Genomic DNA, 27,500 nt, shown 5'->3' with positions numbered 1-27,500 from the left:
CTAATACACAACTAATCCTCAGTAACAGCCAGCACTAACACACACACACACACACAGCCAAAAGTTTGTGGACACTCGTCTGAAATGTTTCTCATGATGTTAAAAAGCGTTTGATAATTTCTTTCATTAGAAAACTAACATTTTATTTACAAAAATATATATCAATCTTTTATTGAGTTATTTGTCTTTTTTTTTTTTTTTTTTAAATAAACGGACGACTTGGCGCAAAATATTCTGAAAAGCAGCCGATAAGTGTCCGGCGTAGGTGTGAACTCCTTTAATACTGATTAAAAACCACCTCAGGGAAATTCCTCAAGAAATTGGGTGAGAAATCTCAAAAATTCTAGGCAGAAATGGCGTCTATTTGAAGATGCTAAAAAACTACTAAAAAAAATCCAAAATAATTTTTATCACAGCATAATTCCTACAGTTCCATTTGTGTTACTCCAGAGTCTTCTAAAATGTGGGGGGAAAAAAACCCACTAAAAATAAAGAATGAGTGTGTCTCAACAGTGACAGGTAGTGTACGTAGCCAGAACTGAAACATTTAAGTAAGTTTAGGTCACAAGCACCATCGGTTCTGCACGTGGCCTGTTCATGATTTCTCAGTGCTCACTTGAACTCGAACACTGAAACGCGACACTTATCTGAACATTACAGGCAGACCCTGACCTTAGTGATGGGTGATAAATCTTCCAGAATGTTCTTCTTACCTCAAATACAGTTGACCTTTGGGAGCTACTTTACTAATGCAGCTAGCTTTTTATGCAAGCCAATCTCAGCCAAAATCTGTCCTGTAATTTGATATCATTTGTGGCTAGACAATGAGAACTGTATAAAAATAAATAAATAAATAAATAAATAAAATGTTTTCCTTCTTTAAACGTGCGATTATCCTGGCCGTTTTATAAAATGATGTAAAAACTGATTTGGGAACGTTATTCCTGAGGATTGTTTTTTGGTTAGACTCGTGTCTCTAGCGAGCCAGACGCTGGACACCGAACGTGGCTTGTTGACCAATTGCATTTCGGCTAAGTGGAAAATGATGTAAATGAGATTTTTCGCCAAACACTAAGTTTACTGACCGTTAATGACGTTTGGCAGGTACAACGAGTTTCCAGGGTGTGCATATCATCTCTCTCTGTGCCTGGTGCTTGCCTAATCCCGAGCCAAACTCCCCCCACCCCCCTTTCTCTCTGTATAACCTCCGTGCGGTCCACAAGCTGTGATTACACACGAGGGGCGACTCTTCCACACTGGAGTTAATTGGACCCGACAGATTTCCACGTCGCCCAATCTGTGTGGTCTGGGGTTATTAAATCAGACACGCTCGCTTCTCTCGCCGCTTCCGCTCTGAAAGCGCTTCACGGCTCTGCACCTTCATGAAGCGAACGGCTAAACGAGACCTCGAGCAGATTTATTTAGACACTTTTTACTCCTGACACCGTCCGTGTCTCCGCTGTCTCTTTCTAACGAGGCTGGGGGAGGGAGCGCGGGGTGGGATGGCAGGCATTTCAACTCTCATTTCCTTGACCTCGAAACCTTCAAAAGAGCCAAAAGAGCCCGAACAGCACCATAATTGGAGATGTGTTGGGCAACCGCAGCAGTAAATGGGAGCAAGTAACTAACACATTGCCTGCTTTATAGGGAGCAGGCTTTGATGCTAGAAGAAGAAAAAGAAGGGGGGAGGGGGGGAAAAAAAAAAAAAAAAAAAAAAAAAAAAAAAAAAAAGTCTGCTGTCTACGTGCATAATATCCTGATAAGGGAAGTGTGTAAGGTACATGGTGAGGTAGGTGGTGGGGTGGTGTTATGAGTGTCTCTGCTCTTGCAAATGTGTTTCCAAGTCTGTCATAAAAAGAACAGGCGGTTTGATGTGAATTAGTGTCATATGGAAACTCTAGCCTCATCAAGGACCTGAAGTGTTAGGATTAAAAATGACAAAACCTCTGTTCTTGTACTCAGACTACAAAATCCCCAGCCATTTCCTTTACAGTCAAACCCATTAAAATCATTAATGTTTGGCACCAACTCACTTTCCTTAACAGCTTCTGACTTGCAGCTGGCAGCCGTTTAATTTTTAGTTTTTTTTTTTTTTTTAAAAAACAGAATCGATCATCATCATTGCCCGGGAGGCAGAGTCAGGAAAGTGGGAAGAAAAAAAAAATTATAATAATAATGATCACAAAGCAAAAATAAGATGCAAAGCTTTTGCGGGGCCGAGTCTCATAAAACAAGACGTATTTTGCAGAATGAGAAAAGGCCATAACCCAGACGTAGCTCTCTTGGCAGAAGCGTGGCTCGGAAGGTTTGGAAAAAAGTAGCTAAGAGCAAACAGATCATTTTGGACGAGATGAATTTGGCGGCTGAGAGGGCCGTCTGCGAGCAGGCCATGATAGCGCACTGAAGTGTTTACGCCTCTGAGAATTATGGGAAGCCTGTAAAAGGCAGCCGGGGCTCAGAGATCTGCCTGAGCAGTAGCTGGCTACTTTAAACACCGTGCTCTTCTGTACCGCACAAAACACAAAGAGACCCTTCGACTGCACGCAGGCGTTAAGCCTGACCGGGGGATGAGGTGAGCGCCGAGTGAGCCCTGCTGTGGTCGAGGGCGTCAGGATCAGGAGCCCGAGTTCGGCCGAGTCTGAAGCTCCAAATATGGTGCTGCTACTTCACGGGGTCGCCATCCGCTCCAGAACGATCTCTCAGTGATGATTAAGGAAGCAGCGGGGGCTAATGTTGACACTTACCAGGATAGGGATGGGGGACGGCTGGCTGGGAGGGAGAGAAGGAGGGAGAGAGGCGACAAGCGAATGGACGTGCAACAGAGGAAGAAGGGAGCTTGAATCGCTTGGTTGAACCAGTTCACAGCAGGATCACAAACCAAAACAGTGCAGGAAGAGGACAGACACCACTTATCTGCCATGAATGTGGATTTGATTTACATGCTCCACAAACTCTGATCCAAGTGTGGAACTCCAAGTCTGATCCCCAGATGCAGAGCACCAACAGCTCCACAGACACGACACTGCTGGGGGGGGGACGACCTCTTTTTAAAAAAAAAAAAAAAAAAAAAAAAAAAAAAAAAAAAAAGGAAACCATTACAGGTTTCTATTAGTTCCTCATGGTTTGGTAGTGGATTGTAATGGTAATTTGTGTTTCTTACATGGGTTGATAGGTCCTACGTAACGCAGGATGACCTTTCGATGACTCAGGGAACATTTAGTGCTGCTCTAATAGCATCCTGGAGTTCCACAGGGTTTGAGGTGGTGACCATAGACAGTACTTTAATGTGATTAAGGGACCTAATAAACATGAGATTCATATTTCAAACAAAGAGCTGTTACATGCTCAATTCTGATGAATTTTATAACACAGCGACTCGGACAGTAGTTCTAGCAAGGCAAATCGCAGGTTTATATTGATGTACTTGTTAATGAATGGATTAAAGGAACATGTAATTGTTGATATGGCAACGTTTTCTGTAAGGAGATGTTTATTTAAGCGGTGCTGGAAGGAGTCTCCGGTGTCAGCATTTTGTAACAGTCTGATGAAAAGCTGCATCTTTTCCAACGTGATCAGCTGCATTGTTTTGTCTAGTTTGACCTCATGAGACGAGCAAAAAAAAAGGAGCTGGTGAGGGAACATGATGTTTCAAAACATTAACCGCATCTATAAATGAATCTAAAAGTACGCTGTGTCCTCCTTTAATTAATACGCCTGTAGTACAAAAGTAACAAAACACGATTGATTCCTTAGAATGATCCTGCACTTCAGGATGTCTGCAAAGACAAACGCTGATACTCAGCATTCACAGTTATCGACATTTAAGTAGCAGCAATTCAAATAAATATACATTGAATATATACTGGATGTGTAGCTGCATCAGTGTTGACTGGACATAAACAACTTGATTTGATATCCTTGGTACATGAAACCTTAAGCGTTGTAGCAGGTCAGTCTAAAGCTTGAGGTGCAAGTAACCGACACCAATCTATACTATACGGGAGGTTCTCGTATCAGAAATCTCCATGTCCTTCAGCTCGACAAACGCTACAGCTTATCCGACGGACTGGCTCGGAGCGCCACATTCCTACGACAGCGCTTTAAAGAATTCACCAGAAATGAATTCTGAGAGACAGCAAGGGTCAAAGTCAACCGCTTTAATCTCCAGCTCTAAAACTGTTGCTCCAGCTGTGGAATATTTCAACTTCAAATAAAGCCCTATAATGAACTGAAAGACACTTAACCCTGATGGCGTATTAGCGTTCGCACACTTACTAAACTAAATACAGTCCACTTTCTACTCGACAAGTCTACTTTGCTCAGTGTTAAAACATGACGTTCCTACAGCCGAGGACACCAGAATGAACTTCGACGGTGAAACTTGACTCTTTAACGACGCCGGCGAGTGATGTCCACTTCGGGCGAGTGCTGTTTTGAAGAGAAAGTCGAGTACCTCGCTGCTCGAGGCAGTTCCACTTAAGCCCGTGTTTAGCCAAGTCGAGCCTTTAAGCAGACGGAGGGTTAGAGAAACAAATAAACATATGAGCTCTCTCCTGAGACCGGGGTCAACTTCATATACACACACGGGCTTTAATATCTGTTTCTTACAGAGAGACTTAACATAAGAAAAAATAAAGAACAAAAAATACAGAAGAAATGGGGGAATATGAATATATATATATATATATATATATATATATATATATATATATATATATATATATATATATATATATATATATATACACACACACACACACACACACACACGGAACTAAAGTATAAAAAAAAAAAAAAAAGAAAACGAACAGGAGGAACAGAAAATGAAAAGGATGTACAAAACGAGTGCATCTTTAGTGTTATCTTAACGGTTTTGGTGTGCAGGCCGGACGCCTCTAAACTCCCCCCTGTTTCCTATTCGAGTGCGCAAACGACAACGATTCATGACAAATTGGGGCTGAGTGACACAGATGGAGGGGGAATTCTTTGGGGCTTTAGGTGCCATTGGAGAGTGAAGACAAACACTTTAGAGACAGATCTCCTGATTAAGAGGGGCAGCAAATGTCAGGAGAAAGGCAACACTGCCGTGTCTGCCGGTGGGAACTAATCTATCTGGTGTCTCGGTGCTCAGGGGGCTATTGAGAGAGGCGCACTTAAAGAGTCAAAAGCTGTCACTTTGCCCCGTCAGATAAAGAAGCGCTCTGTTCAGCAAAGTGGCACCTTATCGCTGAGGAGTGGCGTGCAGCACAGACGAGAGAACAAATGCGCTGAAAGAGGAACGGGAGCTCTTTCTCGCTGGCGGAGATCGCTCATAAATCATTCACGAGCACATCGCACATGCAGCTCCGCTAAGTGACGCTATTCAGGAAAAAAGTGTCACAACTACAATAGCTGCAACTGAAGAAGCTGCTCCATCTTGCCAAAGACAACACAGCTCCATTTAGTCCTTTACACAACACTAAGACTAAAACCTAGGGGTGGGAACCTTAATTCGATACAGATACAAGGCATCTGGTATAGCCACTAGTTTAAAAAAAAAAAACAATATTAGAGCAGAAAAACACTAGGATTAATGTATTCCTGTCCATAATATTCATCAACTACTAATGATATCGCAGGAACAGAACAAAAACTAGCAGTAAGCCCTTTCATGCGATCGAGACATACATGTATATCCAGATTCCTTAGATGGCTTTTATTACTTAAGATAGCACGTCGCATGATTTTTGACTTTTTCCTAAATACTACTTAAATAAGGATTGCCCATGTAAAGGAATACATCAATGACGTCTACAGCGTCGACGGGGATGCCTCCGCCGCGTCTTCTTACTAATTTGTATGCCTGAAATACCCTTACGATATATCTTGACCGTGCTTGAACCAATACCAACATATAATCGGTTCATCTAGTGCAGGGGTGTCCGATCTAATCCGGAAAGGGCCGGTGTGGGTGCAGGTTTTCACTCCAACCAAGCAGAAGACACACCCGATTCCACCTGCTTAATCAGTTGATCTAATCTTTCAATAGACTCCGGTGTGGCTTCTGCTTGGTTGGAATGAAAACCTGCACCCACACCGGCCCTTTCCGGATTAGACTGGACACCCCTGATCTAGTGGTAACAAGGATAATAATTTTAAAAAAAAAAAAAAGTCAAATGCTACAGTTAGCCACGTAATTCTGAGACGGATTGATGGACCGATGGTAAAAAACACACAACAAAAACAACCGAGATAAACAGACAAGGGGCTTTGGGTTGCTGAACATGAACGCATAAGCAGCATCTCTGCATGATAAGTGAAGATGAACTCTCTCAGGAATTATGACCTTGCAGAATCCTTTGACTCTGTTTTGGATGAACACCAAAATCCAAAACACTCATCTGCTGGTTACAGTGATAACGCCCTAAAAATCCTACACACATCCGACCACTCGAGATGTTGAACTCACTGGTTGAATTCACCCCACAGGGGCCTGGGAGGTGGGGGGGGGGGGGGTTCCCAAATGTGTTTATAAACAAAACCTGTTAACCTTCAGGCCTAAATGGTCAATGTTGTTGATTGAAATTACAGGAAAAGTTTGGTCTGAGTAAAATATGACAAATGTTTTTAACGTTATGATATTACCAAGAAAAAAAAAAAAAAAAAAAAAAAAAAAAAATTCACTTTAGAAAAGTAAAGCCAACATTTTTACCCTTTTTTTTTTTTTTTTTTTTTAAAAACAGAATTAGGGATTTTGTGTACAAAGCTTGTAAAGATATACCAGAGACATACTGCACTGAGAACGGCCAAGAAAGTGACCAAGATAATAATTCATGTTAAATTATAGTAAAGGTCTGAAGTGATTAGTAGGGTTAGGGTTATAGTAGGGACTATATCTTATATAGTCAAGAAAAAGAAGTAGTAATCGAAGTAGAAGAAGAAAGAAGAAGAATGAAAAAAAGTTGAAAACAATAAGCAGAAGAAAAAAGTTGAAGAAAAGAAGAAAAAATTGAAATATGAAGACAAATACAGTAAGTAGAAGACAAAGAAGTAGAAGAAGAAAACGTAGTAGTAGAAGAAAAATAATTAGAAGCAAAAGAAGAAGAAAAATTCGAAATAAGAATATGTAGAAGAAGAAAAATTTGAAATAAGAAGACGACAAATAAGTAGAAGACAAAGAATTAGAAGAAGACAAAGAAGTAGAAGCAAAAGAAGAAGAAAAATTCAAAATAAGAATATGTAGAAGAAGAAAAAGGAGTCTTGGTGACCTAAAAAAAATATTAGGTGTAAATACTATCTATTATAATCACACACACACACCCCATAACCTTTATCCCCCCTTTAACCTCACAAACCAACCCTCCTCCAATAACCTGTAACCACACACGGCGTTTTATTTTATTTTTTAAATATAGTTCCATAAAGCATCCTTTAAACTTGCTCTCACTGTGGCTCTGAGAACAAGCAGCAGTGTTCAGTAGTATCCAGAAAGTTCAATTTCATGTCCTCAATGCCATGTAGGCAGCGTACCGCTTTTAAAGAAAGCCAAAGGCAAAACAGCAGAGTCGGATATAAAGAGCAAAGACATTATCGGGAATCTAACATTAATTCAGTGCCGGCTTGTTCAAAGACAGATAACTCGAAAGGGGGAAGAATCACGGATCTGGCGATATTTTTTTTAAGAAGTCACTTCCGTGGAGAATGTCAGAGCCCCGAGTCTAAAAGCTCGTATGATGGACGAGTTAAGAGCAGAAGAAGAAGGGGGGGCTTCCGAGAGCGGCGGGGTTAAAGAAACCCGATCTGAACTGTACATTTCGGGACAGATACAGCCAGATAGGGCCGCTCGTTCACGGTGGTTCCTTATGAATAATGGAGAAGCCTCTGTGCTCCTCTCTGTTTAACAGACCGGCCTAATTTGTACCTGTTGAACTCGTGCCGTTATCGCAAAACCTCATCGAAACCACTTGAAGCTAACTGTATCAAATCAAGTCTTCTTTTCATTATCGGGGGTTAGAAAAATAAATCCCGGGTCATTTCACAAGCTCTCCCGTTTTCAGCAAACTCTAAAAAAGACAGGAGATGTAACGTAATATTAAACATATGGCACAAGTTTTGGGAAAAGCCGAGCAGCGTTTGCAGAAGGACTGTTGCGGGTCAGGTCTGTGCAGAGCGGATCCCTTTATACCGACTACAGTAACACGCGACAGCCCTTAGACGAGAAATAAATAAACCTGAGAGGTTTTGGGTTTGCAGGTATGTCAGACAGCACAGGAGAAACGGACCGGTGCCGACATTAACACGGAGCCAAACACTGTAAAACTGACACATGACAGGAGCAACTTAAAGGAATGAGCTGGTGAAAAATAAAAAATGTATACATTTCATCTTTAGCTTAAATGTCATTAATCAGCCAAGACATGTTTGCGGTCTCAAGTTTGTATTTTTTTTTTCCCCTCCATTGGACATAAAAGGCTGTAGCTGACCTGCAAGTGAAGCTGGTTCATATCCACTGGTTCAGCCGCCTGCGTGTCTTACGCATCTCAAATCAATCTGTGTGGAGTTTTACAGTATCTTAGACATGCTTATATAGTTTATGATACTCTGGCACACTGGTTTTAGCTTTGTGATGCCTTTTTGTACATTTGTGTAGATAATATACAGTCCCTGCTCCACCTTGAAGCCGAATAACATTCTTCAGAGGTTTTTGAGACACTTCAAGTCAGCATCACACACTGGGAGCAGCCCAAAGCTTGTACATTAGAAAGGATTCATATACATGAGATATGATGTAGTTTATACATGTTTATGCACAAAACATTACTGAACCAAATACTGGGCATCCATTTTTTTAGTACAGTTGCTTGGAATTTATTTCAAAGGCCGAGCTGAACTAAAGATTCCTGTCAGGATTTACAAATAAATTTCATAGCCATGTGCACATGTTGACAAATGCCAATCATCCATAAGTTACCAAGCGTGAGCACGAGACAGCTTAGGGCTAAACGTAAAACTCCATGCTCTCAGAAAGGTGAAAATGACCAAAATGAGACGGCACCGGGATGCACTATGGGAAGAAGGCAAGCCGGCGGAGGCAGTGTGACGCTCTGGGCGATGTTCTGCTGGGTGCTGGCATTCATGTGGATGTTACTTTGACACGTAACACCTACCTAAACATTGTTGTAGACCAAGTACACCCCTTCATGGCAACAGTATTCCCTAATGGCAGTGGGCTCTTTCAGCTAGACAATGCGCCCTGCTACACGGCAAAAACTGTTCAGGAACGAGTTCAAGGTGTTGACTCGGCCTCCAAATTCCCCAGATCTCAAATCTCTCGACCGAGAATCTGTGGACGCGCTGGACAAACAAGTGCGATCCATGGAGACTCCACCTCGCAACTTACAGGACTTAAAGGATCTGCTCTAACGTCTTGTTGCAAAATACCACAGCACACCTTCACAGGTCTTGTGGAGTACGTGTGTCGATGAGTCAGAGCTGTTTTGGCGGCACAAGGTGGACCTACACAATATTAGGCAGGTGGTTTTAATGTTAAGGCTGTTTCGGTGTATTCAAATGAACTCAGGCCAATTATTTATTTATATTTATATATATATAAATATATATATATATATGATGTAATACTAATCAATCAAGCTTCATATTATTAAGTCTCCTTGTACGCAAGCTTACACAAACTCAAGAGCGCACGTAGGATACGGACGTTTCTCTGAACAGGATTTTCCCGTATCCTGTGAATGATTTATGAATAAAACCGTGTTTTTAATGCGAGTGTGTGATGATTGAGGCACGCTGAGTGCACGATGCTAAACTGGGGGGGGGTCATAAGCCTCCCTTACTTGTTAGCGATATGAGCATCCAAGAAGCAAATGTGTCTTGGGTGATGGATTAGATATGGCGAACAAGGAAAACTGTAAATTTAATTCTTGGCCAATCTGATACTCTGATAACAGGCTGTAGATTTAAGTTTTAAAAAGGAGAAGGGAAAAAAAAAAGAAAAAAAAAAAAAAAAAGAAGTTGTTTTAAATCACACAGATACAAAGTGGCGAGGAAGATTCATTTCCGTGTCGGGATCTCTAATGCGTGGAATGCTGCGGAGTCCACTTTCGGCTGTCACTACAAAGCCGGCGTCCATCACTCAGGCCGGAACCGGTGTGAGCTGTAACAAATTTGACCCTGCGCTCTTTTCTGATCTAAAGCCCTTCAGCAGTCCCGGTGGGAGAGACACGAGACCCTCCACACCTCTCACCTCAAAAAGGTAAATTTGACTGCAAACAGAGGCTGACGAGCGTGGAGAACGGTATGAAGTAACGGCACACTCCATCACAGCTCTGCCAACTCTCTGTACGGACCGCAGACGCCCTTAAACACACCTTCACCCCGGCCCCCTCCTCCTCCCCCTGCTACCTCTTACCCAGAAATGTTTACAGAGCAATGTTGAGAAAGGGACTATTGAGTAAAACACTTTTTAAATCAGTCTGAGGCCTGATGAACCAGCAGGAACACTTTTAAAATCCGGCGCGCTCCATCTTTACCATCGGGCAAAAATACGGTCTCCTGTAGCGTACACCGTTTTTAGCATTCCTGAGAGACGAGAGCTCGGGACAGCTCCGGATTCTGGACTAAACAAAGCGGGCTCCGTGGAAAAAGAGGACTAAATATAGACTCCGCCACTTTCATTCCACTATAAGGGTTCGCTCACCTTTCCTGCAAGATCAGCTTGTTCTCTTTCTTCCACAGGTCTTTGAAATCAGTGGAGAACTCGTGCCACACCGAGAAGAACGTGTTGGGCGAAACCTCTTTCTCGCCGCTCTTAGGCTTCACAGAGAAGAACACTGTCAACTCCAGGAACCTGCGAGAAACAGAAAAGTTAAATAAATAAATAAATAAATAAATAAATAAATAAATAAATAAATAAATGGGAAAAGATGATAAAACAGGGCAGGGACTACTGTTGGTTTTATAATGTCAGCAAATCAGAGTAAAGTGAGCTGCACAATGATCAAGAATTTCAACATGATTGAAATTGCTGGCTTCCTTAATTCATTAAAAAAAAAATATATATATTTTTATTTAATTTTGTCAAATTTTATTAAATTTGACTAACATTATATACACTGCAATTTAACCATCTAAAGTTGTAATTTCATATGAATTATTTTATACTTGAATGTGACTTATCTCGGAGATCTAAAACGAATTGGAGTTGTAAATTAACTCCAGTGATTTATTTATTTTTATATATATATAAAAATAGATAAACAATTCTAAAAAGATGCCGCCCCACCCCCCCACCTTCCATTTCTCTATGCTCAACTACTAAAAAAAATAAAAAATAAATAAACTAAAATGAAGAACTTAATAATGTGTAAAGATCCCCATTTTTATGCATCAATGAATCACAGCACGCTCTGATGCTTTCTATACTCGGTCGTTTCATCGGTGTGAACGAACTCATGTTTGTTTCATCGTTTCACCGCACAACAGAAGGAGGCTTAACTTATGATCGCCAAGAGCGCTAAAGTCAATACAATTCGACTCGAAACAAAAATAAGGCACCACAACATGCGCTCGATTAACGGCGAATCAAAAGCGGCAGTCATTTCGAAATTCAAAGAAGGAACGCGACAAAGTCCAGGCTTGTGATATTTCAACACCGTGACCGATGTGGCCGTTCTCCGTTTATTCAAAACGATAAAGTTTGCTTTGAAATTGTCTGAATAATAGTGATTACATACGTTTTCACAATACTCAAACCGTAATTAATCACGATTAGACATTTTAGACAGTAGCAGTTTGGCCTGACGCACTTATTTCCTATAAATATATCGAATTATGGGGCATTTACGAGCCTTTCCCTTTACTGCCACCCTGAAAATAGACCCTGTTGCTCACTATACAGCTCACTGTTAAAATATCAAGTTCTGAATAAACTCCAATGAAACCCGAGCCACGCTTTAGCGCTACGGGAGCGGCGTTTTTCTCTGTAACTCAATTACTGCTACTCTAATGTTTTGACTACATGTCAAATTTCATAGATCGCGTGTTGCCCTAAACATTACAGCATTACTCCTTACTGCGCTTTCCACCACATCCAGTTACGCCCGCTACATCGCCATGGGCCGCCCATGCGACCGCTTTTCTTCACGTAATTGGAGTATGACGGCAAAGTTTTGAACTGAATTTAAAAACTCATTTGTCTTGAGGAAAATATGAATAACCGGCAGTGTGGAGGACGGAGGCTGCGCTGCTCTGCCATCTGTGACGTGAGGCCCTTGGCTGTAGGTACGTCGGGTCGAATCGGGATAAACAGACACGCGGACGAGATGAGGTAACGTCGGTCAGCGCACCGGACCTACCTGACGTTTTACTGAGTTTATTCTAATGGCCCGTAAAATATATACGTGCATGTGAAGCTTTACATTGACTCAATGTTTTTTCTGGTTAGACTCCGTCTATAGACATGTTTATACTGTCTGTGGATCCAAGCTTAAGCTTCATACCAGAAGCCCAGATTTACAACCTGAACAACCGCATTATATGGGCAACCCACTTTTTCTTTTCTTTTTTTTTTTTTTAATTTTAAATAAATATATTCAGGCACTATTAATGTGTGGTGCATTTCAACAACAATGAGGTAATTCAGTTTACTGGAATTTAGACCATGTAATAAGAGCTTATACGTGCTTTGAAAAGCAAGAATTATGTATAAAACCTCTGCAGTTGCTAAAACAAAATCTACTGACCTCCCAACACTGGTTCGGAGTATAGCGTGTGCCCACACACAGATTTGGAGGTGGCACTAATCTATTCCTCATCGACATAGCGCTAAAAACCTGACTTATTACTTCGACGGCGCTTTTCACAAGACGTCGTCGCAGAGCAACTTCGCAGGAACCTGGACGTCAACTTGGATCCCTAATAAACAAGCCAGAGAGGACAACGGCAGGGGAAAAATCCTCAGAACGACATAAGGAATAAACTTTGAGAGGAACCAGAATCAAAACGGTCCTATTACTTGCGAGCTTGGATTGGGTTTTAAAGAAAATATAACATGACGCAAAACAAATAAACAAAGCTTTGGGGAAACTTAAGTGAACACCCTCGACGTGTATTCTCGTGTGTAAACTCTTCTAATAATCCGTATATGCGGAAAACCCTTCAGCGATTCGCAGATCAAGTGAAAACACATTTTGGAGGAGTCAAAATTGGAATTTTAACCGCTCTGCGACGAAAACTGGTCCGTGATCATTTTACATGTTGACTAACTAGGAGAGTTGCTTGCGTTTTTTTCCGAGCACAAACCCGAATAAATTTACATTCAGCAGATAAATCAGCTAATCGGTGTTTTAGCTGAATGAGTACCAAACACCAAGAATTATTAATGTGGACGCAAGTCATTTAGAATCCCGCGGTCAGGAAGAAACCGGTGAAGAGAATCTGATTTTATAGTTGTGCATCTGAGAAGAACCACTAGTTGGAAAACGGCTAGCAGTCCGTTTGGTAGATTGAATGCGAACATATACGTGATTTCGTTTTCGTGCTCATGAGCTTCTCAAACTGAATCATCATTGGGCAGCTAAACAAGTTGTGAGGGGAACTCCTGACGATTGTGTTTGGCCAGCGTTGCTAAAACTGACAGAAGAGATAGGATAGGTTGCCCTGTCAGTTCTGTTACTTTTGAAAAAAAAAGTGTTACACTTGGCATGGATCACCCTTCATTGTTAAATTCCTTCATGAAGCATGAGGGTTCACATTTATTGCATTCTCAGGTTGCTCAGGTTTAATCGTCAACGCACTACGACTACGTCCCCGACAGTCCACGATGAGAACCGTACATACGGGACTGAACACACACCACATGGACAAACGTGTGTGTTCACCTGACTTTCACACCCCAACTGTTTCCACAAAGTTGGAACACAATTGTATAGGACGTCTGTACTGTATACTGTAGCGTTGACATTTCCCTTCAGTGGAACGAAGAGGTATAAAGGGGTTCCAGCATGACAATGCCCCTGTACACAAAGCCAGCTCCATGAAGACATGGTTTGCATGGTTAGAGTGGAAGATCTCGAGTGTCCCTGACTTCAACCCCACCGAACACCTTTGGGATGAACTGGTACCCTGACTGCACCCCAGACATCCTCACCCTACATCATTCTTCCCCAAAATGTTCCTGCATATATTATTTATTTATTTATTTCCGAAAGTCATCCTATTCTACTTTCAGGAACTGTGATTTTGGTGCTAATCGATAGAACTACGGTAATAAATTAATAGCGTTAGTTTACGGTTCATCAAGCACTCGTGTGTCCTGGGCAGCAATAGAGTTCGACACCCAAGTAAAGGCCTAAAATCAGCACTTTCTTGGTGCTGTTGAGCAGAAACATGGCATCAGAAGTCACTCGGTCATCAGAGAATCGAGGTCGATTCAGCACGCATGAATACAGACTGGAAGGCTCCTTACGTTTTGTGAGTTTCTTTTAGCTGGCTTTCCTGGGCCTCCAGTTCTTGTTTAGCTGAAAAACAGAGAGAAAACAAATGAAAGCACTTTATGTTTATGTCACAAACATGGAACAGATGTGCAGAAAGTGAAAGTGAGTGTGTACAGTATGTGAGCCTATCTATATGCGTGTGTTAATATTTCACTAACGTGGCTGTGATATTCAGCCTGACCGAAGCCATCAAAGCCGCTTGGTTTCCACGCACGGACCGAGAGCTTGGCTGGGTCTCGTGCTTCAGCGTGTGCAGACGGCTTTCACTTAACGGTTTACACCAGCGTGTGTTCCTTTACCCCAGGCATCTGGCTCGTAACTGGAGCACTGATTCATAAAGATGTGCGTGTGTGTATGTGGTACTACTGCTATGCTTTACTGTACTAACTCGGGGGTTGCGGTTTAGCATTTTCACATTTAAAACAAAAAAAACAAGCACTATAAATGCCATTCTAAATTTATACACCATTAAAATCAATTCTAAAAAGTTGATATTAATATCAGTCTAAAGTGCAATACTAAAACCAGTGTAAACGACCGTATGTACTGCAGAAGGATGAGGTCGACGTTAGTGTACACAACTGCGGTTTGTAATACTACACGTCGCATTTCTCAAGAACGAGATTTCGTTTTTTAGAACTGAAATATTCATTATTTAAATAGGGCTTTTCAGTACAATTACATTTTGTAGCTAACGAGTGCAAAAATACAACATTTACTTTGTATTCGTGTTTTTACTGTTTAAATTGGACTGTTTCTATTGTTTTGTTGCACGCACTTTGTTCATTTCTTCCCCACTTTTCAGCTGTACTGCATTATATGTGCTGTTAAAGGATCAACTCTATTTCCCTTAGTGGATTAACAAAAGGTTTAGCTCATCTAATCTTTATATAAAAAAACACCTCACATTTATTTCACAATATAGTTCTATAGACCCGTTCTCTGCACTAGACTGACAGCAAAGGTTCCCCTCAGGCGATAAAAATCAATGTGCAAATCAAGCAGAAATTTCCTCAGGTTTGACTTCCGGGTTTTCTGTCATCATCATCATCTCCAGTGCTTTGGCTGTTAGTGTCATAGCTAAGCTACTTCTGCTTGATGGTAAACCTCTTCTACATCAGGATTGTGTAAGCCTTTGGTCTATAACCATAATGAACTTTCCTTTACTTTCACACTATCCGTTGTTACCCAGATGAGGACGGGTTCCCTTCCGAGTCGGCTTCCTCTCAAGGTTTCTTCCTCTTAACATCTCACGGAGTTTTTCCTCGCCACCGGCTTGCTCGATTTGGATAAATCCACACATTTAAAATCAGTATGCCGTGTTTGTTTCTGTAAAGCTGCTTTGAGACAATGTCCGTTGTAAAAAAGCGCTATACAAATAATATTGAATTGAATTGCATATGCTCTTCGCTATAAGTACTCAATTTTATTTGCTGGATGGTCTGGAATCTGATTTAAGGTAGAACGCAAATACAATACGTCTAGCAGGTCATAAAAGGTTAAAAAAAATAAATAAATAAAATTTTTTAAAAAATAATTTTTTTTTAAATTGTTGTCTCCAGACTCACAGATGACACTCTGGAGATTATTTATTTATTTATTTATTTATTTATTTTTTTGGACAAACCATGGCTCAAGCAAAACCTAACATGCTGCTGAAAATCTACCCACTTTCCAATTAGAATGATGCAAAGCCAAACCTCATTATATATTGTTATTCTCACCAGAAAAATACAGCTGTGCCTTCACCAAATTCCTAACAAGGCATTAAGTTCCATATTAGAAACAGTAATCACGGCCACGTCCATCACACCATGCCTCTTTGACCGTCTGGCTCTTCTAATTAAACAATAAAAATCCCTCTGAACATCAAAAACGCAATGAAATACGCTTCTGTTTTGTCCGTGCACATTGTAACGGCTAGCGGGTCGTAAAACACACCCCCGCACACCCGCAAACACAAAAGAGAAGAGAAGAAAGAAGACACAATGAAATTTGCTCTGATCTACGGCTTGCTCTCTAGGAGAATATCAAACCGCTGAGTGCGAGTGGAGTGAGATGGGCTTCACAGACACATCAAATGCAAAGATCTACAGCTTCAGACACTAAACAATTCGATTCATCTTTCCGCATGTGGGACCGATTGTGTCGGAGACGGCTACTCAAAAAGCCACCGAGCCTACAGCGCGCCGGCGCTAATTGTTCATCGTCAGGTGGCCAAATGAGCGACTTTCTGGTACCGCTCGCTGTTTCCAATCGCCTTCAGGAAGTGAGCTGGGACACGCGGTCATCTCTTACCACCTGCAGGCTTAACCTCTTATATAAACTCTCTTAAGACTTGTGATGAACACGCAAGTTAGAGCTTCGTTAGAAAAATCGGCCGTAAACACTGGATGATCAGTTCATTAACGAGGGACGCGTTCACGAGAACTGTTCCCCGCTAATAATTCAACACGCTATAACTCGCTATAAACTGAAATAAAACCCATTACTGGTTAGCAAATACAAAAGCCAGACCTCCTTCTGCAAGCACACACATACACGCAGCGTTTTTTTTTTTTTTTGAAGTTGAAAAATTCCTCCACACACAAGAATTCATGCAAAAATGACTTTTTAAGAGAAGAAATACAAGGCGAGCGCAGACATAACAGAGGCGCTGCTCTGCGTCTGCTTTCACTTCTGCGCCGTGACCCGTCTCGAGCTCGAACAATAACAAATCGACGACAGTGCAGAGTCTGCATTTTACCCAGTGATTATAAATAACAGCGGCTTTTCTGAAATGAACTGTCACAGGCGCCTGGTGGTGTTTTTTCGGCTCCAGCAGTCACACACATCCCGTGAATCGTCACTTCTGAAATCGTGGATGTTTGGTGGTTGAGTGTGTGTGTGTGTGTGTGGAGGGGGTATACACATGCAAGAGTTCACAGCGCTTTGAATATTGGAATAAAAGAAATGATTGAGTGCATAATGGTGCATCTCTGCGAAGCGTCAAGCTCACTCGTGACGTCTTTATTTGCTTTGGCAGCGACTTCTTCCATCAGTCAAAAAAAAAAAAAAAAAAAACACGCGAGTGGGGCAAGATGTTTGGATGCATATGAGAGGTTTATCGACGTTCCATGCTAAATAAGTCTGTAACTCTTCAGAAAGGATAAAGAAGGTCTGCGCAAAGTGAAAAATGGAGTGCTGGCTCTTTGAAGTGGATGTGAAAGACAATACAGGAAAAACAAAAGGGTGAATTGTCGTCGCCAGTGTGTCTTAGTGCTCCAGGCTGGGGAAAGGCCACGCAGACCAGGATGATGAAGCTTTTCTAAGTGTGAGAGTGTGTGTGCAAAACGGTTCCTATGAAGTGCAGGGGCCTGCGAGGGTCAGTGACCTGGGTGCTCTTTGACAAATTGAAGCCGGTAGTGGTTAGAGGAGTTCAGACCGTGAACCCTGCGTTCCCCCCTCCCCTCTCTGTCTTCACCACTGACTGGGGACGAACGTGAGTGTGTGTGTGTGTGTGTGTGTGTGTGTGTGTGTGTGTGTGTGTGAGGGAGAGAGATGAGTAAAGGTGTCTTTAAGAAGTAGGACAAACTGGCAGGTTTGGTTTTGATTAGTTTCGATATCAAGGGTCACACGAATCTTTCAAACTTGTACTGCTCGTGGAGAGAAGCCCTTTATCGGGATAACTGATGGGTTATGTGATGTAGCAACAATCTAGCACCAACTACAGAGCCCATTCCACATTTTTTGGGGGGTTGGGGGCATTTTCCACATTGCACCATTTTATTTATTTATTAATTTATTTATTTTTTGCCAAAAACAAAAACAAAAAAACAAAAAACAGATGCTCTATTTTTGTTTTGTAACTTTTAAAAGAGAAAAGTACAGTTAAAAGGGAAAATTAAGGAATGTTGATTGATTTAAAACCTTACAGATTTGGATCAATTCTGTTTGCCAGCTAATTGACTGATTATAAACTCTGTTCCTGTAAAAAAAAAAAATAAAAAAAAATAAACTTACCATACCTGGAATAATAATAAAAAAAAAAACCCTCAGAACATCAAATATCAGTAGGGGAAAAGGGGTGGGGGGGCTAGTGCTAGAAATTTCCACATGGCACACCACCTACTGAGATCAGATCAGGAACAATAGGTTGGCGCTACTTCATCGTAATAATAAAGTGCTGTAGTGTGTGCTTGGTGTAGCCAAACCGTCACACTACTGTGGAAATGTTGAAAGAGTGTTCGGTCACATCATTGCAAAATTTTCACTGCAGCTAGATACAGCACACGTTTGGTGGGGGAAAATAAATAAATAAATAAATAAATGCCGAACAGCCGATTCGAGAGAAATCACACGGAACTAAATTTCAAAAGAAATAATCAGCAACAGGCTGGTGTGATGTAGCGCCTGATTCATGGCTCCAAAGTTAAGCTCTACCTCCGACAGTTACAAAGCGCTGACACTGGAGACTCCTTCCAAAAGTGCTCCTCGCAGATTTTAAATCCGTTTACATGGAGCGTCCGATTGTATTAACACGGTATAAACCTGTGATTTGCCTTGCAGCTAGAAACTACTGTCAGCTAAGCTGTGATAAAGAATTCATCAAAACCATCTGACCAATCAAAACAGAGGATTAATTAGCGCTGGGATATAAGAAATGTGTACATGCGTACACTGTGCGTACTGCTGTCGTAGATATTGAACAGCTCTATCCCAGTCTACAGAGTGTGAGAGACGATTGTGTGCGTCTTCTCACAGCGGCAGCGTCGCGTGACCCTCAGCTCGGCGCTCGGAGGCCTGGGTCACAGAGGGACAGATTAATCTGATGTAAGGTTAGCAAAATCTCATGCTCGCTGGAGCTCTGGGGTCATGACGCGTTAGCGGGACGTGGCTAAGTGGAACACCATCCTCTGCTTCCTAATCACAGCCAGACCACCCGATTTCACCCAACACTGTGAGCAGGATGCCTCGGTCACTTTGATTTATACGCTAATGCCTCTCACTCACTTATTTTAGGGGGGAGGGGTAAATAATTTGAGGAATGTCAATTGGAAGTCAATTCCTGGGAACTCAGACTCCGATATGGTTCCACGATGAGACATCTAAACGACACCCTTCGAAAACTGATGCTTTTCCACCAAATGCTCGCTGGTGTAAATAAACAAATGCGCACTGCTGACCACACACACACACACACACACACACGGCTATGTAATTCACCAAAAGCCCTCAGGAGACAAGCAGCTTTCGTGAACCTGCCTTCCGACTCTGCACTGTTCAGAAGGAATCGAGTGCAACGGTCTTCAATTAAAAGTAACAATCGATCACTAAAGGTATTATTAAAGACCTGCCAGTGAGATTTTTTTGGGGAAGTAATACTGGGGACACCAGAGTATCGGCCAACACGGATATACGTTTTCCCTTTAATAAAAATAGATGCTGGTTTACATTTATGTTCTTTCTACTAATCGTGAGCTCGAGATCTAAATAACAATAATTACAAAAAAAAAAAAAAAATCACTATAAATAATTAACGTTTCATCAAGAAACTGTTCCTGAAGGGATGCATCCTTTCTTGGGTTTTTTTTTTTTTTTTTTTTTTAAACTACAACTAAATTAATCTTGTTTCATCAGTATTAGACAAGTTTGACATCAAGGCAAATTAGAGCCAAGAACAAACTACATACAATACAGCAGAATTAAGTGTTGATCTTGGTGTATCACATCTTAAACAATGGTAAAATATGTATCTTTAGAGAAATATCCTTCGAGAGTCCGGAGATATGGGATGCAAGTGTCCCTTTATACACCACAGGCAAGCACACGTATACAAGAAATGATGATATCAAATGTTCTCAGACTATCCTGACTCAGACAGTTAAGGTTAAAGGCTCAGAAAAATGTAAATGATAAAGACGGAGTATGCTCCGAGGTGTAGCTGAACTGACGGGATAGTGAGTGATTTCGTTTAGGCAATGTATTCCCTTTTTGACTCCAACACACACACACACACACCATAAAAAAAACAATAATAATAAAAAAAAACAACATCTCAGCAATCCTGGATATATTTAAATTTATTGAATGTTTATTATAATATTACAATAAACCAAACAGAAGATTAATAAACCCATTACGAGCCATATTCCCCTCATTTCAAGCTTGCTTTAAATGGTAGATATACTAATTTTGCTCATTTTTTTTTTGCATTCATTTCTAGAAAGAAGCAAAATTAAAAGCCAATACAATCAAATAAATACACGCAAAGTTTGAAATGAGCAAAAAAACAAAACAAAAAAGGTCTAGAAGTAGATTCAATAAGCTAATATTTGATTTATTGTAATCGTACAGTAGGAGACGATAGATCATTTGGATTATTCTAAATATATTTTCACTTGCTAAGATGCTTTTTTTTTTTTTTTGCCGAGCACAGAGAGGGTATGTTCGCAGTGCAGATCAACGTGCCCATGGCTGATGATCAGGCGTTTACACGTCAGGGCGGACGAGGGCGAGAAGAGAGAGAAAACAAAAACACACTAGCCGATCAAAATGAGAATCGGCTCAATTTGCTGTGTTGTTTTGCTTGGATTTGTTCTCCCTTTCACTGTCGCTTTTTATATCTACTTCAAAGATGCACCGTGAAACTTTCCGGATATAGAAGAAGTTCTTTACATTAATGCAGACCTCACTGAAATGAAGACGACCGTAAAGTAAACCGTGCTGTGCGACTCACCTCGGCACACAAACTCTTCCATTTTGTCCTTGAAGGGCTGCAGGTGATCTTCAGTGGAGACGCTACACACCTTCTCAACCTCTGCAGTGCATGCTGGGGGAACAAGGAAAATGGAGACAGGAAAAGAAAAGGTAGGTCACACATGACTAAAACACAGTAAATCAAGGAAGTGATTAACAGCAGCTCAAGATAAAGATGGGGCCGATCTGCCTTTTGTGTCTAATATTTAATATTTCTGTACTGCTGCTACTGACAAGAGTCACTGAGAAATAACGTGATGCTATTGAAGCGATTTAATGCGTTACTGTATGAACAAACGAATAAATACTTTTTGAAGAACGGTTCACATAGATGTATCAGAAGGGAATTTCAGGACTTTGATACAAAAACGTAGCAAGCCATTTCTCAGCAGACGTGAAATCCCCATGGCTCTTACAGCAATATTCACCATTATGCCATTAGATACAAGATACACGCGTGCTTTTGGGAGGAAAAAATAAATAAACCAGCTATAAAAGTATTATAAAAACAGAAGGATGATTCCGTTGCGGTAGAACAAGTCTGTCACGTACCATACTGTGCGCTAAGTGAACTGGTCAGTGACAATTAGATAAGGACAAAAATCCTTCCGGAAGCTTCGAATGGAAAGATCGCAGAGGTGAAGGAAAACTGGACCTCGGCTTCCTTGCCAGAGCGTCTTTGATCATCGGGCAAAACATGGCGCAATTACACCAATTACAATCAGATGAGCACAAGTGAACCTCCGTTAATTTCCCCAGCCATAACCTCTAACGGGCACACATTGTGCTGAACGCGTCTTTAATCGAGGACGTACAATATAAAAAGTTAGCGTCAGTCCATGTGTGAAATAAGGACAGGGTTAAATTAGGAAAACGGAACAGAAAGAGCAGCTGAGCTAGTAGTCGTAGTGGTAATAGTAGTAATAGTAATATAGTAGAAGAAATAGTAGAAGTAGTAATAGTAGAAGTCGTAGTAGTAATAGTAATAATAATAAAAAGTTTAATGTATAACACTGTAAAACCTCTGTCAAGGCAACGTAACTGCTATGGTTAGTTTATACTTCAACTCAAAACAGGCTTTCATTAGCATTTTGCTAGTCTTGATATTTCTTCCATCATTATCAAAAGGAATGCATTTTTTCCCCAAGCAAACTGACAGAGGAGCTAGAAATTTTGTTTGTTTTAGAACTTTTGGCCAACCGCAACTCTGACGAGGATATGCGGATATTCTTGAGTCTCTGGACATAATTTATGAGTCAAGGTCACTTGATCTTCACCGAATGTGTGACGAAGTACAATGAAATTCTTACTCGGATGTCGGTTCTCAAGACTACACACAGGATGAAATATTAAATCAACCTAATTTTTGAGCTCATATTAGCTTTGTTTGTCCTAAACTGAGGAGTAAAAACTATGTTTAAAAACAAACAAACAAACAAACATAAATAAACAAACATACATGCAGATGGGGCCTGAGGCAGAAGTGATCAGATCAGTGGGGTGTTCTTTGGACAGGTCTGCTACAACGGGCAGAAATGTAGAGAGCTGTGGCTGATGCACAGAGTGCAGCTCCAGTAAAAATCACTAGTGTTCCACTCGATGCCCATGAGCCACACTCGCTCTGTGAAAACTTGCAATAAATAATATTGGAACAATGGTTTATAATGTTTCATTGAAGCAAAAATGTTCAACTGACAACACACACCTCAGTTCCTGATTACAAAATAACCTCCATGACTAGAAAATGAGGCTGCATAACAACAACAAGGTATATTTCAACAGGTCTGGTTATTAACTCATTCACTTAAAGTACTAACACGTGCCTACAAACGCACTCTACAGTGCTACCGAACTGGCGAACTACGAAACGTGGCGGATGTACAAACTGCATTTTCATGTTACGTTAAGATTAAGATGTACAGATGCTCCTAGTCCATCGTTATTACAATGCATAGCATTTTGATGATTTTAAATGCTACGGTCATGTGCACTTGAAGTGCAGATTTTTTAAAATGGTGTTTAAAGCAATACGACACATTTTAGCATCCCACACCTTGTTTTAAGAGCCAGGATGTGAAGTGTATGCCTTACACGCTCCTGTGAATGAGCTCTTACTATTTAATACATTTCCCTCAGGGATCAATAAAGTTCTCTCTCTACAATACATTTCTAGCTATACATATACCTAAAAACAATAACACTGTACGAAGCGCCACGATATAAACCAGAGATTTACAAGGAATTACAGCCGGAACTACTGTCAGAGCTGCCGTTATAGAAAATGAAATCAATTTGAGAATACAGCAGCGGTATAACGTCAACAACAAACCAACACCACCAAGCTAAAGAAATTCATTAGGTTTGGTTAATGGCTGCTTGAGAGTTAGACATTCCAGCACAATATACTTTCCCTCATTCTTCTGTTGTTCCTGTTTCAGTTACTTCTCACCATCCTTTCCTCCGTGCGAAAAAGGGAGCAAGCTCTGACTAAACTCTTATTCTACCCTGGACATTCCTGTGGGATATCGAGTTCAGACCGGTTAACCCAGACGTTACCTCTTCACCCTTTGGTCACGCTGATGTGGCTGGAATGACGCTGGAAACTCCTAGTTGTCGCTAAAAACTACTAACCATTAACTCCTGAGACATACTGAGAAACCTATCGGGGATCATACGCAAAAGCAAAGGAGGAGGTGGCGGGTTTAAAGAGCCTCTATTAAAAGCGAACGTTCGCGTGTTCATTGATCTCAGGCCAGCTCAATGGTTCTTATTAAAGCGTGCGGTACACGAGTCGCATGTTCAACTCGGATCAGATTTTAGAACAGTTTAGAAATTAGGACCAGATATATTTAAAAAAAAAAAAAAAAAAAAAAAAAGCTGAAACTTTTGAAAATTATTTAGTAGCGCTTTCCTGTAATAAATTAACAATCCGACTAGAAGGTAAATGGACATAATTCGATCCAGTGATGGTGGCCTCTAGATATTTACCTAACTCCTTCCTGCCCCTTTGGTCGTGTGAATGATCGTCAGCCTACAAACGGCATCTAAAATTTGCACGTCCAATTACCGAGAGAGTCTCCCGAAATAGCCTGGCCTCTGATTGGCTGTGACCGGGAGCCGTTTGACCAGCGAGACCTTTGCTTTGTAGCATGTCTGAGTCCGACCTGTCTGATTGATTTGGGATGGGGGGGGTATGGGCATGAAAGGGGTAAGAAAAAGAGGAATTTGAAAGGAATGAGAGCCCGAAAAAAAAAAAAAAAAAAAAAAAGGCAATGGAGAAAAGGAAGAGGACAGGGCCTGTTAACCATTTCAAATGTGTTAACAACTTCCAGCCTCATAAATAGCTGACCTTGGGAAATAACCTTATGCTTAAAACCCACGTTCAAAGACCTACATGAGCACGGATGCTGGGCCGGCGTTTATGCTGATGTTTATGCATGGAAGTCGAAGCAATTTGACTAGCAATTTGATGTTTAAGCACTTAATTGGAGATACGATTCATGCTGGACTTTTTTTTTTTAAAGGAAGGAGGATTGCTCTCAACATTTGCTTTACTGAATGGGTGTTCCCAGGGTTTTCCAAGCCTCAAAGACGCACTTGATGGCCACCTGCCATGACTATTCATCATCAGCACAGGTACCGATGTCCATCACACGCTCACGTTTAGCAAGCGGCAAATCAAACCAGCCAGCTACAAGATGGAGGAATCATGACTTTATAAGCATGGTCTCTAAAGACAAGCTCACTTGGAACTGGACTGAGAACACCTCACTCATGTTTCGGTCCACACCCACGTGTTCTCACCTGCCTGAACGATCGCAGCAAGAGGGAATTGCACCACGGTTCGATTCGAATGGACTCAACACTGTACGTGTCAGAGCACTCGTACTGTTCTACATTTCTTTCTTGTTTAATTTGCAAGTTGATAGTGCTAGCTAGCAGCCAACACTACAGATGAGGGTCTTCAAGAACTGAGATGGATGTCTAAAAGTAAGTAAGTAAATAAATAAATAAATAAATAAATAAAATAAAGTCTGTGCTTTTATTTTTGAATTCTGGGTAGGTTGGCATTTTATAAAGACTGTGGAAATTATTTGCAATGTTTCTGGTTGTTTCTTTGACGGATCATTTAACGACTGGTACATAATAAGTGAAAGGTTTATACATTATTGTGAATAAAAAGGTTGCTCCGGACGTTGAAAATGACATGGCTTACTTCTGTATCTTCACTGTACGCAAAGAATATATGGAAAGCTAAAGACTCGGCAAAGCGTCATCCAAGACCAAGCTGCAGTTTGGAAAATGAAGACAAGCCAAACTGATTTAAACATCTTGCCTCTGGATCTTTATTCTTTTTGCTTGCAGCTTCATGTATCATTCGGTCTCTCGGCACACCGATCTCATTCTCTCCATCTCATTCTGTGCCATTAGTGCGCTCTCTCTCTGTAGGGTAGTCATAACAGAGGTATGGGAGCGCTGCCGGGTCTGATTGGTCCCATGCGAGATCAAACGGCTGCCAGAGACCCATGCAGCGCTTCCCTGCAATGAGACGACAAACTCCACGGCTAATAGCAGAGGAGCCACATCTGACAAGCGCTGTGTGTGTGTGTGTGTGTGTGTGTGTGTGTGTGTGTAAGTAAATGTGTGTGAAATAGAGAGAGCAAGAGAAAGAGGGGAAGCGTGTGAAGTCAATTTAGTTAAAGCTTATTTATTCACACTTATGTGAATAAACTAAATGCAGAATTAGATTATAGGATATACACTGCCAGGCAAAGCTTTCTGAACAGCTGGAGTTGTGTTTTAGTAATGTTTTATTACTGTGCAAATTACGCAGAAATTCTACACAAATGTTCTACAGTTGAGTATTTAAAAATGAGTAAGCACGCCGATCCAACCAAATCTCTAAATTAGTGCTTAGAAAAAAACCGTATGATAATTAGAGGGAAATAAAGTAAAAAATATATATATTTAAAAAAAAAAATCACTCTTCGATGCGTTTTAAAGCTCATGGTGACGAAAACAAGTGGCTCTTGTTATGCGGTACGGGTTTATTTTCACCGACATGGTTGGCGTCTACTTGTCCCTTTAAAGGGAAGTGTGTTTCCGAATCAGTACAGCAGTCCTTCTGAGTGCTCATCATGTCAATAAAATAAAAATAAAAAAAAATATCCAGACGGGCGTGGTCTCTTTCTAGGATGCCCCTCCCCATCCACAGGGCAAGGGGTCTCGTTGAAAGGTTTGATGTGGACGAAAATGATTAAGATGCCCTTCACTCATCAGATCGCAAGCACATCGAACACTTGCCAGAGATTTGAGATGTGTTAGTCAGCGCTCTCGATCACGATCATCGAAACACAGAGCGGAAAGTGATCTGGACGAACGGTGTGGTGTTCATAGTATCGCTACGGTTACTGATGCAGAGGTGAACAGAAGTTGTTCTGGTGGCTTATGGTAGCCCAAAACCTTTCTAATACACGTTATGACGGTTTTTCCCTTTACGTTTACGGCATTTGACAGACGCCTTTATTCAGAGCGACTTACATCTCTCTCATTTCTACAACTGAGCAGTTGAGGGTTAAGGGCCTTGCTCAAGGGCCCCGCAGTGGCAGCACTGAGATATGAACATGACTTTAATTTGTCATGTCTATAGGTTATATAGGTTTGAAACTTCAGATGCAGCAAATCATTTTATAATTAGCATGATGAATACCTTGACACTGTTCCTATCTATCTATATCCTTAACTCTGTAAGGCACCAAAGGTTTAGTGTGTGTGTGTGTGGGGGGGGGGGGGGGGGGGGGGGTGTATATAAAATAAAATAAATAAATAAACAAACAAACAAAAACAACAAAAAAAAGACTAAGATTGAATTTTAAGAGTCTAAGAAAAGTGTAACAGTGTAAGTGTTCTCAGCCCTGCAAGAGAGTCGGATCATCTCTGAAGAGGCGTGATGGTTCTTGAGTGTAATGATCGGCCTTGCCCGAGAGGAAGTGATTCAGAGAGGAGAAGTGTTCAGCACTCAGCAGTGCTCTCGGGGAATACTGTTGCAGGGCCAGATGGTTCGGATCAGACTCTACGAGGAGCCTAAATGCAACCAGGAGAGGACCGGAGAGACGGGCAACACGCAAGAGCCGTTAAGATGAGAGACAGACGACACAGACATGACTTTAGATTTGTCTCGACCTTCAATTCGATACAGGATGGACCACAGACAGAGTGTGTGTGTGTGTGTGTGTGTGTGTGTGTGTGTGTGTGTGTGTGTGGCACCTC

General features: G+C 41.2%; 1 protein-coding gene across 1 annotated transcript in view; it reads right to left on the bottom strand.

Moving 5' to 3' along the window:
• fmn2b (formin 2b) overlaps positions 1 to 27,500 on the bottom strand; it is an 86,813-nt gene that overhangs the window by 3,382 nt on the left and 55,931 nt on the right. Inside the window, exons 15-17 of the mRNA XM_017484338.3 lie at positions 21,211 to 21,303; positions 14,465 to 14,516; positions 10,697 to 10,846 (exon numbers count right to left, since the gene is read on the bottom strand). Coding sequence (XP_017339827.2) covers positions 10,697 to 10,846; positions 14,465 to 14,516; positions 21,211 to 21,303 — 295 coding nt within the window. The remainder of the gene's footprint in view (positions 1 to 10,696; positions 10,847 to 14,464; positions 14,517 to 21,210; positions 21,304 to 27,500) is intronic.

This window comes from Ictalurus punctatus, chromosome 13 (assembly GCF_001660625.3).
Source record: "Ictalurus punctatus breed USDA103 chromosome 13, Coco_2.0, whole genome shotgun sequence".
Classification (NCBI taxonomy): domain Eukaryota; kingdom Metazoa; phylum Chordata; class Actinopteri; order Siluriformes; family Ictaluridae; genus Ictalurus; species Ictalurus punctatus.
The sequence above is the reverse complement of the archived record's forward strand: the minus strand, read 5'-3'. Positions and strand labels throughout refer to the sequence as shown.